The sequence below is a fragment of the Littorina saxatilis genome, linkage group LG9 (assembly GCF_037325665.1).
Source record: "Littorina saxatilis isolate snail1 linkage group LG9, US_GU_Lsax_2.0, whole genome shotgun sequence".
Classification (NCBI taxonomy): domain Eukaryota; kingdom Metazoa; phylum Mollusca; class Gastropoda; order Littorinimorpha; family Littorinidae; genus Littorina; species Littorina saxatilis.
The window spans coordinates 52463829-52483828 of record NC_090253.1 but is presented as its reverse complement, the minus strand read 5'-3'; the positions used below and the strand labels follow the sequence as shown (position 1 = coordinate 52483828).

At 41.4% G+C, this 20000-nt stretch overlaps 1 protein-coding gene across 1 annotated transcript in view; it reads left to right on the top strand.

The window, feature by feature from the left end:
* Positions 1–3273, top strand: part of LOC138977462 (uncharacterized) — a 5149-nt gene extending 1876 nt beyond the window's left edge. The window contains exons 3-4 of the mRNA XM_070350330.1: positions 465–662; positions 2391–3273. Coding sequence (XP_070206431.1) covers positions 465–662; positions 2391–2653 — 461 coding nt within the window. The 3' untranslated portion in view covers positions 2654–3273. The remainder of the gene's footprint in view (positions 1–464; positions 663–2390) is intronic.
* The last annotated feature ends 16727 nt before the right edge of the window (positions 3274–20000 follow it).

Below are 20000 nucleotides of genomic sequence, written 5' to 3'. Positions count from 1 at the left end.
CGTTTCAAACTTACTACATCACTGAAGGCTAGAGGCTAGAGGCTAGAGGCTCAGACACAAACAACAATGATTTAGCTTTCACTTTCACTGATTGATTGTCGACGGATGGATGGATGGATGGATGTATTGACGGATGGGTGAATTGATTGTTCGATGTGCTGATTGGTTAAAGGATTCATTGATCAGTGATTTCATAGAATGATTGTTGATGGATGGATGGATGGATTGACGGATGGGTGGATTGATTGGTCGATTTGCTGATTGGTTAAAGGATTCAATGATCAGTGATTTCATAGAATGTTTGTTGATGGATGGATGGATGGATTGACGGATGGGTGGATTGATTGGTCGATTTGCTGATGGATGAATGGGTTGATTGGTCAATTAATTGATCCAACGATTGATTGCATATTTGGTTTAATAATGGATTTTGTTGATGATGAATTGATTCTTGTCGCATAAAGGAGGGTGCCCTGAGTCTAAAGGGTTTCTACCCGTGCCTGGAACCCCCTACTGCCTCTTGCTCCTGACTGACGTCAGAGTGACGCATGACGAGGCCAAGATGCTGTGCCCGTTGCATCTTTCTCAGCTCCTCAGTTTGGACACGATGGACAAATTCCTGGCTGTCCGGAATTTCTTGATGGATCCTAAGTTTGACCAAGGTAATATAATGCATCATAATGTGAGATTTTGCAGGTTTGATTTGCAGAAGTTGATTTCGTAGATTTTTTTTAGCGCAGTCTCGGAGGAACACTGACTGTCTCGATCTGTGTAAAATGTCCTATTTTGGTCAAAAATACAAATAACGTATAATGTTGACGTCGTGAGACTATGTTTATTTTCAAAGTTTTGCAACAGATTTTTAAGTATTAAATGCGTAAATACATGAGATTGTAAGAACCATCGTCAGGTCTCTGTCATAGAACTAAATCTAACAAGTTTCAATTAATTACCATTAAACTGAGAAAGGGGGACACGTTGAATCGTCCCGCACAGGCACAACAGTGAAGGGAAGTAAAACACACACACACACACACACACACATCCACACACACCCACACCCACACACACACACACACATACACACACATACACACACACACACACATACACACATACACACACACACACACACTCAAACACACACCCACATACACACACACACACATTCACACACACTCACACACACTCACACACACACACATACTCACACACACACACACACATACACACATACACACTCCCCCCCCCCCCCACACACACTCCTTCTCGTGGAAATAGTTCAGCTCACAATAACACATCTGACCTGGCTTTTACACGGGATAAGACCATTCGTCCACATGCTCACATGCCCAAATCAAGCAACCTGAATAATCTCTGTGCACTGTGGGCATTGTTCGATGAATTGATTACGTAAAACCACCTGTGTTTTCTTTGACTTCATTCAAAACTATCAATTCATCACAACAAGCAGTCAGTGTGTTTATGTTTGGCATGTGACCAAGTCGAGGGATCATGGTCTTATCACATGCGAAGGCCTGCAAAGGTGTGATATGGTGAGCCGAACTGCTTTCGTGAGAAGGAGTGCTCCTTTAACCTTCGCCCGACCGGGTTATTGACTACACACGGAAGACATCGTGGGGCCGTGCGGATCGACCCATGCTTCTCAAAGAAGGACAAATATGCATACCCTTCCGTAGACCCATGCTTTCCAAAGAAGCAAAAACGTGCATCCCCTCCCGTAGACGCCGTGGATAAATTTCCGCGAGAAGAAATTAAACTAAATTATTAATTTAATTATTACCGTGCGGACTAAAGCTTCTCAAACAAGGAAAAACGTGAATACCCTTCTGTAGACGTCGTGGGGCCGTGTGGACCCACATTGTTATGTACTAATTTCGCTCCACGCGACTTGCTTATTAACTCCAAAATTAAACAGATCGTAGAAAATGATGTTTAGAGCCAACACCTGAAGGTTTGTGACTTCTCTCCCTAGTTTTTATGTAAGTTCCTTCAGTTTGAGAAACATGGGTCCGCACGGCCCCACGATGTCTTCCGTGTGGAGTCTAAATTTGACCTTTTTTGTATTAATTCTCGCTGAAATGTAATTATCTTTTCGGACATGAGAGCTTTGTATGTGTCTGAGGCATTCTTAAAAGCTCATTAAAAAATTCCAACTGGTTTAAGAGATATTTGCAATCAAACACCCTTCTGGGTCCACACGGACCCACGACGACCGGCGAAGGTTAAACAGAGATGGTAGCGATACTCTTGTCACTTTTACAATTTCACTGGGAGGCAGCGACTCAAATTTGCTAGCAATGGAGTAACAAAAAATACATCAATGAATAAATATTAAGCAGGTCAGGCACTGTCCGTGTCTCTTTCAGTGCTTACAGGGAGCAATCGGTTGGACGGACGACGCACGCCAGGATCAAGCAATTACGCTTTCGAACTGACCAACGGTCAACCGTTCCCTTTCGGGCCTGGTTCGCCAGCCTGGAACCAAAATCAACCTAACAACTTTGGTGGTAATCAGGACTGTCTTGCATTTGCTGATCCGCTCAATCACACACAGCGACTTCTTCTCCACGACGGTGTGTGCGAGTCGCAGCTACCTTGCATCTGTGAAAAGGTGCAGAGCTGTGACTGAGAATAAGCGTACGTGATTATTTTGTTTTAAACAGTGTTTTATTCAACAGTTAATTAGTACAGTACACAATGAGCATATTTAGCATCAACAACAAACTATAAGCTTATAGTGGAGATCCTAAACGATACAAACAAAACAAATGCAAAGTGTAATATCTTGCGTTTATGATTTTAAGGTTTTTGTGTTTACGTTTTGTGTCAGGGGAAGTTTATATATCTGCCAGTCTCAGTTTCTGTCCCTGTGTTATCTATATTATAATCATTCATCAAATTTTTTTTTTTAACAATATTTTGCCGGTTTACTTAAGCATTCAATTGGCTTGTTCTTTAAATTCAATTGACTGTAGAACTACGTGCATGTTCTAAATTCAATTTTAACTTTTTTGCTGTTGAAAAAATATTTTTTATGAAGGGGACAAAACCGAAGAATGATCGTCTACATGTATCAAATAACAAACTAAATCTGACACGACATTTTTGCATCTAATTGCCATGTATTTGCTGAAAATTGTTTTAATTAATTAAGTATAGTGAATTTTGAATGCCTTTCTAAGCCCAAGATGGTTGTGTTATGTGATTCAGTGTTGGCATTGTTGAAATTCTCAATCATGAAATAAACAGTCTGAGTTTAGTAATAGCGTGCACGATTATAGTGTTTCGACAGAGAGGCTGACATATCTTTTGACTGACTGTTTGACAATTTGGGTTTAACGTCCTCTTAGACCAGTTGGCCTATATTGGGACAGGTATTGGTAATACGCTGAAGATATGGTGTGATACTTTGTCTCGAACAAGCCCGCTTTGGCTGTCTTCTTCAACACACCGGCATTGGGTTTGTCTTGTCAAAGTACCGAAATACGATCATGATAATCAGAGACGAGAGATGATGCATGCGTGTCTTCGTGCTTTCCAAGCCCTGAGACTTTCGCTGTGAACTTGGGATCTTTTTCGTGCGCATGTGTGCACACGGGGGTGTTCGGACACCGAAGAGAGTCTGCACAAAGTTGACCCCGAGAAATAAATCTCTCGCCGAACGTGGGAATCGAACCCACGCTGACAGCGACCAACTGGCTACAAAGCAAGCGCGCTACCAACTGAGCTACGTCCCCGCCCCCATATCTTTTGACAGACATACTGTCAGACAGACAGATAGACAAAAACGCACACACAAACAACCACAACACGACGCACACACACACACATGCGCGCGCGCACACAACAAACAACACACACACACACACACAACACACACACACACACGCGCACATGTACACACACACACACGCGCGCACATGTACACACACACACACACGATGAGAGTACGCGTTTGGTTGTGTGTGTGTGTGTGTGTGTGTGTGTGTGTGTGTGTGTGTGTGTGTGTGTGTGTGTGTGTTTGTGTGTGTGTGTGTGTGTGTGTGTGTGTGTGCGTGCGTGCGTGCGTGCGTGTGAATGTGTGTGTGTGTGTATGTGTGTGTTTGTGTGTGTGTGTGTGTGTGTGTGTGTGTGTGTGTGTGTGTGTGTGTGTGCGTGCGTGCGTGCGTGCGTGTGAATGTGTGTGTGTGTGTGTGTGTGTGTTTGTGTGTGTGTACGTGAATTTGAGTGTGATTGTAAACGCGTATGGCGTGAACATGTCTTCAAACCCTTCATTCTGGTGTTTATCTATAAATTTACGTATCTTTGTAAAAGTTTACAAACTCATCTAAATAGTAAGTCTGTTGAGCTGTGTCTTGTCCCCTGCTCTGTTTTTCATGTACACACAGACTACATTTTAGCATTGTTCGCAGATGCAGGGCCGGACCGCCCCACTGAACGACTGACGTCACAGCCGCTTCGGTTTTTTTCGGAGGAACACCGCGTGCCACTTCGATCGCGTTGCACTTGCAGTCATTCGGCGATGCCACCTTGATTATCAGTTAATAAAGTTATTATTCAGGCAATATGAAAGAAATTAGTTTTTTCTTTTGTTACACTTACACATAGTTTTATGAAGATCAATTTCAGACTCGGCAAAATAATGGTTGTATCATGAGCGACTGTCACAAGCGAGAGGTGCGGTTCGGTCAGCAGATCAGTCACTGTCGAACTGTTCGGTGCGAAGCACGATTTTGTTTCTGGTAACTATAATTATTTCTTCAAGTTGTACTAATGTTTACGCTTTGCGCGCGCTGCGGTTTAATATGTGTGCATGTTATTGGCTAATACGGTGAGCCCACGCCGTTTAGTTTGCAGACCGTGCACATGTGAGCTTTGTGTAATCGCGTTTTCATCATAACATACCACCGTGCTAAACCGCTTTGGGGGAAATGGTTTTAAAAAATAAATTAAAAAATAAACAAAAAATAAACGGAATGCATCAGGGTTGAAAAGATTGAAGGGTGGAGTTAAGGACACAAAATAGATGACAAAAATAAAGCAAACAAGAAAAAAATCTGTAACCAGGAAGGGAGTCGAACCCGAGTCAGCTGACCTTCAAGCTGGAGCACAAACCACTAGGCTACGACAGCAACTGACAGCAACTGACAGACAGGGCTAAAAAAGTGAAGGCATTTCAGGGTTATTCCGTCGTATATATATGTGGCGTTTCTCGCGCATGAAGGTTCTGTTACCAACTCTACGGCTAAGAAAGGTTGCATTTGAAGTTAAATGCCCACTAAAATATCAAAGGGAACACCATTTCTGAACAACACAACGGTTTGCGCTCGCCTCTCGCAGTCGTTCAGGTGAAACCAAATCGGCTTGCCTGATACAGCAGATATTTGAACACTTCCACGTCACACTGAAACACTGAGCTACAGTTTAGTAACGTGATATGTTTTCAATTGTTCGTTCACTTATATTGTTTTCAGATTTAACACACCAAGATGAATGAAACAGTGGCACGGTTTTCGTTGCGAAAATGTGCAATGGCAGTGCTACGCGATCGAAGTGTGTATTATGTACACGCGGTGTTCCTCCGGAAAAGACCGAAGCGACATGTGACGTCAGTTGTTCAGTGGGGCGTTTTGGAATCGCAAATTCGTCCCCCGCCGCCGATCCACCACCTATGCTATATATCTCTCTAATATCCATGCAAAAACAAACATTTATTTAGCACCGAATATTTATCTAGACTTGTATACGTATCGACCGTTCAGATCGACGGGCGCACTGGCCAAAAACTTGTATGTTTCTGGTAACATGGCTACAAAAAAATAGGGTAGGTAGGTAGGGATTTTTATTTTTATTTTTATTTTTTTGTTTTGTTTTTTGGTCAGGGTAGAAAATAACTATACAGTGACGCAACAAAGAGAAAGACAACACATTACAAAACAAATGAGACAAAAGGGATGCGGGGTTATCCCCCTTGTGTCGTCTGCCGTCTGTTACTTTCGTTTTGACGCTTTTTTGTTGCTTTTTTGTTTACAAATGCAATTAAAAAAAGTCTAGGGTCGGCGGGAAAAAACTAGGTAGGGTCGGGTGACCAGAAACATACAACTTTTTTTTTTTGCCTAATGGATAAGACGTCGGCCTCCCCTGCGGAAAGTTGAGTGTTCAAATCCCGACCGCGCCCTATGGGCTAGGAGTTCATGTTTTTGTCCGATCTTCCAGGTCAACTAATGTGCAGACCTGCTAGTGCATTATATCCCACTTCGTGCGTACACGCATAAGCCCAATTGCGCACGGAAAAGATCCTGTAATCCATGTCAGAGTTCGGTGGGTTATAGAAACAAATTCATGCTGTCCCCGAAAACGGCGTACGGCTGCCTAAATGGCGGGGTAAAACGGGCATTCACCTTTAAACCCACTGTTGCGATTAACACGACTGTACCTGGAGTTTCCGCCCATGAACGCAGAAGAAGAAAAGCGTTCAGATAAATTTTATCAATTGGGCTGTACAATGATTTTTACATTTAGTCAAGTTTTGACTAAATGTTTTAACGTAGAGGGGGGAATCGAGACGAGGGTCGTGGTGTATGTGCGTGTGTGCGTGTGTGTGTGTGTGTGTGTGTGTGTGTCTGTCTGTGTGTGTGTGTGTGTGTAGAGCGATTCAGACTAAACTACTGGACCGATCTTTATGAAATTTGACATGAGAGTTCCTGGGTATGATATCCTCAGACGTTTTTTTCATTTTTTTGATAAATGTCTTTGATGACGTCATATCCGGCTTTTCGTGAAAGTTGAGGCGGCACTGTCACGCCCTCATTTTTCAACCAAATTGGTTGAAATTTTGGTCGGGTAATGTTCGACGAAGCCCGGACTTCGGTATTGCATTTCAGCGTGGTGGCTTAAAAATTAATTGATGACTTTGGTCATTAAAAATCTGAAAATTGTAAAAAAAAACATTTTTTTATAAAACGATCCAAATTTACGTTTATCTTATTCTCCATCATTTGCTGATTCCAAAAACATATAAATATGTTATATTCGGATTAAAAACAAGCTCTGAAAATTAAATATATAAAAATTATTATCAAAATTAAATTTTCCAAATCAATTTAAAAACACTTTCATCTTATTCCTTGTCGGTTCCTGATTCCAAAAACATATAGATATGATATGTTTGGATTAAAAACACGCTCAGAAAGTTAAAACGAAGAGAGGTACAGAAAAGCGTGCTATCCTTCCCAGCGCAACTACTACCCCGCTCTTCTTGTCAATTTCACTGCCTATGCCGTGAGCGGTGGACTACGAGTATACGGTCTTGCTGCGTTGCATTGCGTTCAGTTTCATTCTGTGAGTTCGACAGCTACTTGATTAAATGTTGTATTTTCGCCTTACGCGACTTGTTGTTTGCTTCTGCGCAGCGCTACCCGAGGGTTCAGCGTAAAGATTGATTAAACATACTTTTGAAATACCATTTTTGATGACAGCGTTCTCGGTGTTTGGGTCAAGGCTGGATCGCAACGTGATCAAATGAATCATTTATACAAGGTGAAATTGTGTGACACTGCCTGATTACTTCACATACACACACACACACACACACACACACACACACACACACACACACACACACACGCACACACACACACACACACCCCACACACACACACACACACACACACACACACACACACACACACACACACACATACACACACAAACACACACCCACACACACACACACACACACGCACGCACGCACGCACGCACGAACGCACGCACACACACATACACACCCACACACACACACACACACACACACACACGCACACACACACACACACACATACACTCACACATACACACACACGCACACACACACACACACACACACACACACACACACACACACATAGCAACATAAACAAAGTCTGGCGTGTCGCAGTAAATATTATTCAGTAAACATTGAAAACGTGATTCATTGATTTACGATTGGCTGCCCTTTTCTTTCGGGACTGCAGCATATCAATATACCCGTTAAAGCTGCTTTCCAGGGATGCTGACAATCCTGTCAATCGACATAGATTCAGGCTTTTAAATTTGGGGAGGAGCACACTTCCAGTTGTATACATTCATACATTCCACACCCTTGCCATGTTTAAAACAAAAGTGTTTTTTTTTAAATCAAAGTCGAACATCCGTCTCCATGAATCAAAACCTTGTTACAGTAGAAGGCCAAGGAGTAGATTTAGTAGTTCCAGTGATACCGGATAAATTGAAGCTACATCTGTCGTTCAAGCATGCAAGGTTAACGATGCACTCATGCTAAAAGACAGGCATACATTTGATGGTCTTCAACTTCGTTTAAGAAAAGGAAGGAATGTTTTCTTAAGAAGGGATGTATTGTCGATTAATTTCTGAATACATTATCTGAAGACTAACAAGAAAGGAAGATATCTGATGGTCCACAACTTCGTTTAACAAAATAAATGAATGTTTCTTTAAGAAGAGATGTTTTGTTGATTCATTTCTGAACACATTATCTGAAGACTAACAAGAAAGGAAGATATCTGATGGTCTACAACTTCGTTTACAAAATTAAATTAATGTTTCTTCAAGAAGAGATGTAATGTCGATTCATTTCTGAATACATTATCTGAAGACTAACAAAAAAGGAAGATATCTCATGGTCTACAACTTCGTTTACAAAAAATAAATGAATGTTTCTTTAAGAAGAGATATATTTAATCATTCCTGAATACATTATCTGAAGACTTACAAGAAAGGAAGATATCTGATGGTCTACAACTTCGTTTACAAAAAAAAAAGAATGTTTCTTTAAGAAGAGATTTATTGAATCATTCCTGCATACATTATCTAACGACTTACAAGAAAGGAAAGTCGCACACGGCTGCGAGACTCACGATCGGAGAATTGACTGTTTTTGAAAAGTGGTCAACAACTTGAATATGCACTCGATATAAATTGCATAAAATAAAAATAAAATAAAAATAAAAAAAATAAATCCCTGCGCCTAGAACTGTACCCACGGAATGCGCGCGATATAAGCCTCATATTGATTGATTGATTGAACTTCGTTTAAGAAAATGAATGAATGCTTCTTTAAGAAGGTATGCATTGTCGAATCATTCCTGAATACATTATCTGAAGACTTACAAGAAAGGAAAGTCGCACACGACTGCGAGACTCACGATCGGAGAATTGACTGTTGTCGGAAGATGGACGTGATGGGAAAATGTCGGCGCCTTCTCCTCGTGTTATTGTGGGTTTTAGGAGAGATGTAAGTGTGACCGTGTGTGTGTGTGTGTGTGTGTGTGTGTGTGTGTGTGTGTGTGTGTGTGTGTATGTGTTGTGTGTGTGTGTGTGTGTGTGTGTGTGACTTGAGGCGAGGAAGCTTGAGTGTATACTGCTAGTTTTAGTGAATGTATTTTTATACTTATGCTGTCCAGTGTTGTTTTTAAATTAATGCTGTTGATCAGTTTGTTGATGCGTGTGTTGGTGTAAATGGCTGGATTAAAATATTTCTTAACCGAAATGTCATCACTAATTCCCAACTTTGGGCAATGACAGATGATGTATTCTAAGTGAACCTATTTTCATTGATACTGACTGTGTCATGCTAATGGAAAGTTTACACTAACTTTCTGTTGACTGATTTACATTGCTGAGCTACATGTATGGTTCTATTTTGACTCTTTGACGCTGTAATATTTCTAGCTTACATGATTACTAACATGATTATTAACATTTCCCGTTAGCTTAGTTGGTAGCTATAGCACTGGACTTGTGATCGGAAGGTCGCAGGTTCGAATTCGGGCCGGGACGGACACGGGTCAACTTTATGTGCAGACTCCGATACGGTATCCACGTTCCATCCCCGTGTCACCACTGTGGCCTCGGTAATTCTGCCATAAGTGCAGGTGGCTGATTACACCAAAACACGCAGACACCTGGATAGCGCGACTCTGTTGCTGATAGCTTTCCACAGGGAGGAAGCGACACGAATTTCCCAGCGATGGACAATGAAGTAATGATATGAAAAACTAACCGTGATAACGCCAACTCTATGATCAGTATTATATGTGAAGTGGGGCTACATAGTCTCAAAAACCAACACATACGAATATTTAAGGCGTAAGGGTCACCCAGAATTTGGAGAAAAAAAAATCGTTTTTCAGATATACTAAATTATGATGTTGCCAAAAGCTAGAACAATATCTCTATTTTCATGTGCAGTTTACATTTTGTCTCTAGCATACATAGTTTTCTTGCAATAAGTGCTCAAAGTAGGTTGGTGGGAATTAAAAATTCCTTTAATCAAGGGTCTGTTGAATGAAATTATCGGTTCTGATGATGAATTTGATTCCAAAAACTGCTCAGAACAGTCTGACACAGATGATAAATCAGACAGTAGCTCAAGTGAAGATAGTTTTGATTCTAATCTCTTGATGACCCCCCCCCCCCCCCCCCCCCTGATCAACTTGTTTAAATATTCACCTATTCCATTGAAACTTTGCACATCAAATGTTCACTTGACTGGCTATATTTTGTTCTAAAATAAAGCTGATAATCAAAAAAATATAATTTGTTTGATTGTGTGATATATCATAATAATATATAGAATTATAGTATTCTTTTCTAATGCTACTAAAAGCAAAATTTCCAACAAAACAGAAAGCTTTTAGAACATAATGTAGGTAATGATGCTTTAAATATGAGTGCCAATTTATTTTTCAATTGGACACATACTTTTTTCCCAAGAGTGCATTGAAAAATGCTAAAATTAGCATTTTTGCAGGTTTATTTTGCCCATTTTTTTACGAATTAAATAATTCTTTCAGTTGTTCTACTTAATTTAGACATTCAAACTTGATGTTTTCTGAAAATATAATGATTTTTGAAGAAAACTACCAAACCACAAGCCAATTCATTGATTGCAAGTGACTGAACAAAAAAATAAGAGTTTTGGTCCGACAATCTGGGTGACCCTTACGCCTTAACGAGATAAGGTGATATTCTGTCAAAATAGCAAATCGTGAAGAAAAGTTTTTATATATAGTACTTGTAAGCAGGGTCTGAAAGAGTGCTCGGGGAATTCACCGCTGGCAAACCTTAGTGCTGAAGAAGTGAACGTTTCAACACGAATTTTAAGGTATTCCTGGCATGGGGTGTCATCATACGTTACCCAAACCGAACTATGTAGCTCCGGGGACGATTTAATTGTATTTGCTTTTACACTGACGGGAGTATCCCTTTCTGGAAAATTCCGTTAGAAACAGTTATCAAACACATCCAAATTTGGAAAGATCTTCATGTACATCAAGCCTGATCAAACACTAAAAACGTAGACAGTCAGATTACAAAGTCACATAAGATACAAACATTGTATGTTTTCAATTTTGTAATCTCAGTAATGCAGACGACATCTTCTTGCGAGAAAAAGAACGGGGTGACAGGACCGCGGCAAACAAAGATGACGTCAGAATGCTTCAAGATGACGTGACGTCATTGCAGTGCGGTCATACATGCAGCAAGCTGGACTGGTGTCTATCATTTTTCTACGATCAGTTACGTCACCAATGTCAGTTTTTGGACAAACGTCTCATCGCTAACAGAACGCAACCCGCTCCTGAAAAGGAGTTTTGGGGTTTGGGTATGTATTTCAATTGAAACCCATATCCATGAAAAGTACATTATTTATTCTTTAACATATGTCTTCAAAGTAGGAGTGTTTCTGCGAAAATAAGAACTCAGCCAAACGTTGTAACATAACCACAACAAGCACAGGAGCTTGTGTCAAAGCGCCGGTCGATTATTATTTACTCCTTCATCCTTAGTGTATCCTTACTACTACTATTCACTACAAGGAATATAATGCGGGACGCTCGCACTGCCGACTCGCTCCGTTTCAAACTTACTACATCACTGAAGGCTAGAGGCTAGAGGCTAGAGGCTCAGACACAAACAACAATGATTTAGCTTTCACTTTCACTGATTGATTGTCGACGGATGGATGGATGGATGGATGTATTGACGGATGGGTGAATTGATTGTTCGATGTGCTGATTGGTTAAAGGATTCATTGATCAGTGATTTCATGGAAAGATTGTTGATGGATGGATGGATGGATTGACGGATGGGTGGATTGATTGGTCGATTTGCTGATTGGTTAAAGGATTCAATGATCAGTGATTTCATAGAATGTTTGTTGATGGATGGATGGATGGATTGACGGATGGGTGGATTGATTGGTCGATTTGCTGATGGATGATTGGGTTGATTGGTCAATTAATTGATCCAACGATTGATTGCATATTTGGTTTAATAATGGATTTTGTTGATGATGAATTGATTCTTGTCGCATAAAGAAGGGTGCCCTGAGTCTAAAGGGTTTCTACCCGTGCCTGGAACCCCCTACTGCCTCTTGCTCCTGACTGACGTCAGAGTGACGCATGACGAGGCCAAGATGCTGTGCCCGTTGCATCTTTCTCAGCTCCTCAGTTTGGACACGATGGACAAATTCCTGGCTGTCCGGAATTTCTTGATGGATCCTAAGTTTGACCAAGGTAATATAATGCATCATAATGTGAGATTTTGCAGGTTTGATTTGCAGAAGTTGATTTCGTAGATTTTTTTAGCGCAGTCTCAGAGGAACACTGACTGTCTCGATCTGTGTAAAATGTCATATTTTGGTCAAAAATACAAATAACGTATAATGTTGACGTCATGAGACTATGTTTATTTTCAAAGTGTTGTAACAGATTTTAAGTATTAAATGCGTAAATACATGAGATTGTAAGAACCATCGTCAGGTCTCTGTCATAGAACTAAATATAACAAGTTTCAATTAATTACCATTAAACTGAGAAAGGGGGACACGTTGAATCGTCCCGCACAGGCACAACAGTGAAGGGAAGTAAAACACACACACACACACACACACACATCCACACACACCCACACCCACACACACACACACACATACACACACATACACACACACACATACACATATACACACATACACACACACACACACTCAAACACACACCCACATACACACACACACACACACACATTCACACACACACACTCACACACACTCACACACACACACACATACTCACACACACACACACACACACATACACACTCCCCCCCCCACACACACACACTCCTTCTCGTGGAAATAGTTCAGCTCACAATAACACATCTGACCTGGCTTTTACACGGGATAAGACCATTCGTCCACATGCTCACATGCCCAAATCAAGCAACCTGAATAATCTCTGTGCACTGTGGGCATTGTTCGATGAATTGATTACGTAAAACCACCTGTGTTTTCTTTGACTTCATTCAAAACTATCAATTCACCACAACAAGCAGTCAGTGTGTTTATGTTTGGCATGTGACCAAGTCGAGGGATGGTCTTATCACACGCGAAGGCCTGAAAAGGTGTGATATGGTGAGCCGAACTGCTTTCGTGAGAAGGAGTGCTCCTTTAACCTTCGCCCGACCGGGTTATCGACTACACACGGAAGACATCGTGGGGCCGTGCGGATCGACCCATGCTTCTCAAAGAAGGACAAATATGCATACCCTTCCGTAGACCCATGCTTTCCAAAGAAGCAAAAACGTGCATCCCCTCCCGTAGACGCCGTGGATAAATTTCCGCGAGAAGAAATTAAAATAAATTATTAATTTAATTATTACCGTGCGGACTAAAGCTTCTCAAACAAGGAAAAACGTCAATACCCTTCTGTAGACGTCGTGGGGCCGTGTGGACCCACATTGTTATGTAATAATTTCGCTCCACGCGACTTGCTTATTAACTCCAAAATTAAACAGATCGTAGAAAATGATGTTTAGAGCCAATACCTGAAGGTTTGTGACTTCTCTCCCTAGTTTTTATGTAAGTTCCTTCAATTTGAGAAACATGGGTCCGCACGGCCCCACGATGTCTTCCGTGTGTAGTCTAAATTTGACCTTTTTTAAAATTTTTTTTATTAATTCTCGCTGAAATTTAAAGATCTTTTAGGACATAAGAGCTTTTTAGGTGTCGGAAGCATTCTTAAAAGCTCGTTAAAAAATTCCAACTGGTTTAAGAGATATTTGCAATTAAACACCCTTCTGGGTCCACACGGACCCACGACGGCCGGCGAAGGTTAAACAGAGATATGGTAGCGATACTCTTGTCCCTTTTACAATTTCGCTGGGAGGCAGCGACTCAAATTTGCTAGCAATGGAGTAACAAAAAATACATCAATGAATAAATATTAAGCAGGTCAGGCACTGTCCGTATCTCTTTCAGTGCTTACAGGGAGCAATCGGTTGGACGGACGACGCACGCCAGGATCAAGCAATTACGCTTTCGAACTGACCAACGGTCAACCGTTCCCTTTCGGGCCTGGTTCGCCAGCCTGGAACCAAAATCAACCTAACAACTTTGGTGGTAATCAGGACTGTCTTGCATTTGCTGATCCGCTCAATCACACACAGCGACTTCTTCTCCACGACGGTGTGTGCGAGTCGCAGCTACCTTGCATCTGTGAAAAGGTGCAGAGCTGTGACTGAGAATAAGCGTACGTGATTATTTTGTTTTAAACAGTGTTTTATTCAACAGTTAATTAGTACAGTACATAATGACCATATTTAGCATCAACAACAAACTATAAGCTTGTAGTGGAGATCCTAAACGATACAAACAAAACAAATGCAAAGTGTAATATCTTGCGTTTATAATTTTAAGGTTTTCGTCTTTACGTTTTGTGTCAGGGGAAGTTTATATATCTGCCAGTCTCGGTTTCTGTTCCTGTGTTATCTATATATAATCATTCATCACATTTTCTTTTTTTAAAATTATTTTGCCAGTTTACTTAAACATTCAATTGGCTTGTTCTTTAAATTCAATTGACTGTAGAACTACGGGCATGTTCTAAATTCAACTTTGAACTTTTTTGCTGTTGAAAAAATATGTCTTTTGAAGGGGACAAAACCGAAGAATAATCGTCTACATGTATCAAATAACAAACTAAATCTGACACGACATTTTTGCTTCTAAAATAATTGCCATGTATTTGTAGAAAATTGTTTTAATTAATTAAGTATAGTGAATTTTGAATGCCTTTCTAAGCCCAAGATGGTTGTGTTATGTGATTCAGTGTTGGCATTGTTGAAATTCTCAATCATGAAATAAACAGTCTGAGTTTAGTAATAGCGTGCACGATTATAGTGTTTCGACAGAGAGGCTGACATATCTTTTGACTGACATACTGACTATTTGGGTTTAACGTCCTCTTAGACCAGTTGGCCTATATTGGGACAGGTATTGGTAATACGCTGAAGATATAGTGTGATACTTTGACTCGAACAAGCCCGCTGTGGCTGTCTTCTTCGACACACCAGAATTGGGTTTGTCTCGTTAAAGTACCGAAATACGATCATGATAATCAGAGACGAGAGATGATGCATGCGTGTCTTCGTGCTTTCCAAGCCCTGAGACTTTCGCTGTGAACTTGGGATCTTTTTCGTGCGCATGTGTGCACACGGGGGTGTTCGGACACCGAAGAGAGTCTGCACAAAGTTGACTCCGAGAAATAAATCTCTCGCCGAACGTGGGAATCGAACCCACGCTGACAGCGACCAACTGGCTACAAAGCAAGCGCGCTACCAACTGAGTTACGTCCCCGCCCCCCATATCTTTTGACAGACATACTGTCAGACAGACAGATAGACAGAAACGCACACACAAACAACCACAACACGACGCACACACACACATGCGCGCGCGCACACAACACACACACACAACACACACACACACACACGCGCACATGTACACACACACGCGCGTGCACACGAACACACACACACACACACACACACACACACACACACACACACACACACACACACACACACACACACACACACACACACACACACACGATGAGAGTACGCGTTTGGTTGTGTGTGTGTGTGTGTGTGTGTGTGTGTGTATGTGTGTGTGTGTGTGTGTGTGTGTGTGTGTGATTGTGTGTGTGTGTATGTGTGTATGTGTGTGTGTGTGTGCGTGTGCGTGCGTGCGTGCGTGCGTGCGTGTGAATGTGTGTGTGTGTGTGTGTGTGTGTGTGTGTGTGTTTGTGTGTGTGTGTAAGTGAATTTGAGTGTGTCTGATTGTAAACGCGTATGGCGTGAACATGTCTTCAAACCCATCATTCTGGTGTTTATCTATTTACGTATCTTCGTAAAAGTTTACAAACTCATCTAAATAGTAAGTCTGTTGAGCCTGTTTGCGCCATTCTTAAACTTATGACAATGTTTTCGATGCACCACAGGGATGTGTCTTGTCCCCTGCTCTGTTTTTCATGTACACACAGACTACATTTTAGCATTGTTCGCAGATGCAGGGCCGGACCGCCCCACTGAACGACTGACGTCACAGCCGCTTCGGTTTTTTTCGGAGGAACACCGCGTGCCACTTCGATCGCGTTGCACTTGCAGTCATTCGGCGATGCCACCTTGATTATCAGTTAATAAAGTTATTATTCAGGCAATATGAAAGAAATTAGTTTTTTCTTTTGTTACACTTACACATAGTTTTATGAAGATCAATTTCAGACTCGGCAAAATAATGGTTGTATCATGAGCGACTGTCACAAGCGAGAGGTGCGGTTCGGTCAGTAGGTCAGTCACTGTCGAACTGTTCGGTGCGAAGCACGGTTTTGTTTCTGGTAACTATAATTATTTCTTCAAGTTGTACTAATGTTTACGCTTTGCGCTGCGGTTTAATATGTGTGCTTGTTATTGGCTAATACGGTGAGCCCACGCCGTTTAGTTTGCAGACCGTGCACGGCTTGAGTCTCTCATTGGCAGGACTCAGGCTGTGCTTGTCGATGTCCAGATGTCTGCTCCAGCCCCACTTTCTTCCGGCGTTACTCAAGGTTCAGTACTCGGTCCCATCCTTTTCATCATGTACACTAAGCCCCTCTCCACACTGATTCAAAACCATTCTGTTTTAAATCAGTCTTTTGCTGATGACACCCAGCTGTATAAACCCAGTCCCCCTGCAGAGACACATTCCGCCATCCAGACCATTCAGACATGCATCACTGATGTTAAATCTTGGATGGTCGATAACAAACTCAAGCTGAATGATGATAAGACTGAAGTCTTACTGTGCAAAAAGAAGAACACTACATTTCCCTCTCCCCAACCTGTTTCTGTTCAAATAGGCAATACCGACATTCTTTTCTCACCATCAGCTAGAAACCTTGGATTCACCCTTTCATCTGACATGACCCTTAACAAACATATATCTTTAGTCTGTAGAGCAGCTTATTTTGAGCTTCGTAAGATCAGCACCATTCGCCACACACTCTCCTCTCAAACAACTAACACTCTTGTCTGTGCCTTTGTTCTTTCTAAACTTGACTACTGCAACTCTCTTCTCTCTGGCTGTCCTCTGTACCTCCTGCATAAACTACAAAAAGTCCAAAACTCGGCAGCACGCCTCATTCTCAAAGCACGAAAACGAGATCACGCAACACCACTTCTTCACACACTGCACTGGTTACCTATTCAAGCCCGCATTGACTACAAACTGTCCACCCTCTGCTTTAACTTCTTTTCTGGCTCGTCTCCTGCTTACTTCTCTGAACTCCTCACCGTCTATTCTCCAGCAAGACAACTCCGTGCCTCTTCTGACTGTCGCATCCTCACCATTCCACACACCAAAACCAAAACATACGGACAACGCACTTTTACTTTCTGCGCACCCACACAATGGAATTCTCTCCCCTTTCACATCCGCCACTCTCAGTCACCCCAAGCATTCAAACGAGCACTTAAAACGCACCTCTTCAAGAAATACAACCCCTGATTTTGTTTTCTCAGTCCATCAGTAGGCTACATGTAGTGTATTTGTTGTTTTAGTGATAATGTATATAAACATCTAGGACTGTTTTCAGCATTGTTGATAACATGTTCTGTTTGATTAAGGGTATTCAGCTGGTATTTCCTTGTTTTTTACTACCTATTTTATTCATGTTTTTATTAATTAGTTAGTGGAAGAATCTTTTGTAATGTATGTTTGATGGTGTATGCTTTTAATTAAGCGTTGTTGACTATGAATGTAGATGTAAATGCTTGTATAACTGTGTTTTAATTTTAAATGTGTCAAGCGCAAAGAGCATACTTGTAAAGTTATGATGTTGCGCTATATAAATGCTCATTTATTATTATTATTATTATTATTATTATGTGAGCTTTGTGTAATCGCGTTTTCATCATAACATACCACCGTGCTAAACCGCTTTGGGGGAAATGGTTTAAAAAAAATAAAAATAAAAATAAAAAAAATAAACGGAATGCATCAGGGTTGAAAAGATTGAAGGGTGGAGTTAAGGACATAAAATAGATGACAAAAATAAAGCAAACAAGAACAAAAACCTGTAACCAGGAAGGGAGTCGAACCCGAGTCAGCTGACCTTCAAGCTGGAGCACAAACCACTAGGCTACGACACCAACTGACAGACAGGGCTACAAAAGTGAAGGCATTTCAGGGTTACTCCGTCGTATGTGGCGTTTCTCGCGCATGAAGGTTCTGTTACCAACTCTACGGCTAAGAAAGGTTGCATTTGAAGTTAAATGTCCACTAAAATATTAAAGGGAACACCATTTTTGAACAACACAACGGTTTGCGCTCGCCTCTCGCAGTCGTTCAGGTGAAACCAAATTGGCTTGCCTGATACAGCAGATAGGCCTATTTGAACACTTCCACGTCACACTGAAACACTGAGCTACAGTTTAGTAACGTGATATGTTTTCAATTGTTCGTTCACTTATATTGCTTTCAGATTTAACACACCAAGATGAATGAAACAGTGGCACGGTTTTCGTTGCGAAAATGTGCAATGGCAGTGCTACGCGATCGAAGTGTGTATTATGTACACGCGGTGTTCCTCCGGAAAAGACCGAAGCGACATGTGACGTCAGTTGTTCAGTGGGGCGTTTCGGAATCGCAAATTCGCCCCCCGCCGCCGATCCACCACCTATGCTATAAATATATCTCTCTAATATCCATGCAAAAACAAACATTTATTTAGCACCGAATATTTATCTAGACTTGTATCGACCGTTCAGATCGACGGGCGCACTGGCCAAAAAGTTGTATGTTTCTGGTAACATGGCTACAAAAAATAGGGTAGGTAGGTAGGGATTTTTATTTTTATTTTTATTTTTTTGTTTTGTTTTTTGGTCAGGGTAGAAAATAACTATACAGTGACGCAACGAGACTGGACTTACTATACAAAGAGAAAGATAACACATCACAAAACAAATGAGACAAAAGGGATGCGGGGTTATCCCCCTTGTGTCGTCTGCCGTCTGTTACTTTCGTTTTGACGCTTTTTTGTTGCTTTTTTGTTTACAAATGCAATTAAAAAAATTCTAGGGTCGGCGGGAAAAAAACTAGGTAGGGTCGGGTGACCAGAAACATACAACTTTTTTTTTTTGCCTAATGGATAAGACGTCGGCCTCCCCTGCGGAAGGTTGATTGTTCAAATCCCGACCGCGCCCTATGGGCTAGGAGTTCATGTTTTTGTCCGATCTTCCAGGTCAACTAATGTGCAGACCTGCTAGTGCATTATATCCCACTTCGTGCGTACACGCATAAGCCCAATTGCGCACGGAAAAGATCCTGTAATCCATGTCAGAGTTCGGTGGGTTATAGAAACAAATCCATGCTGTCCCCGAAAACGGTGTTCGGCTGCCTAAATGGCGGGGTAAAACGGGCACTCACCTTTAAACCCACTGTTGCAATTAACACGAATGTACCTGAAGTTTCAGCCCATGGACGCAGAAGAAGAAGAGCGTCTCAGATCAATGTTATTTATTGGGCTGTACATTGATTTTTGTTGCTTGTTTCTGCGCAGCGCTACCCGAGGGTTCGAGGGTAAAGATTG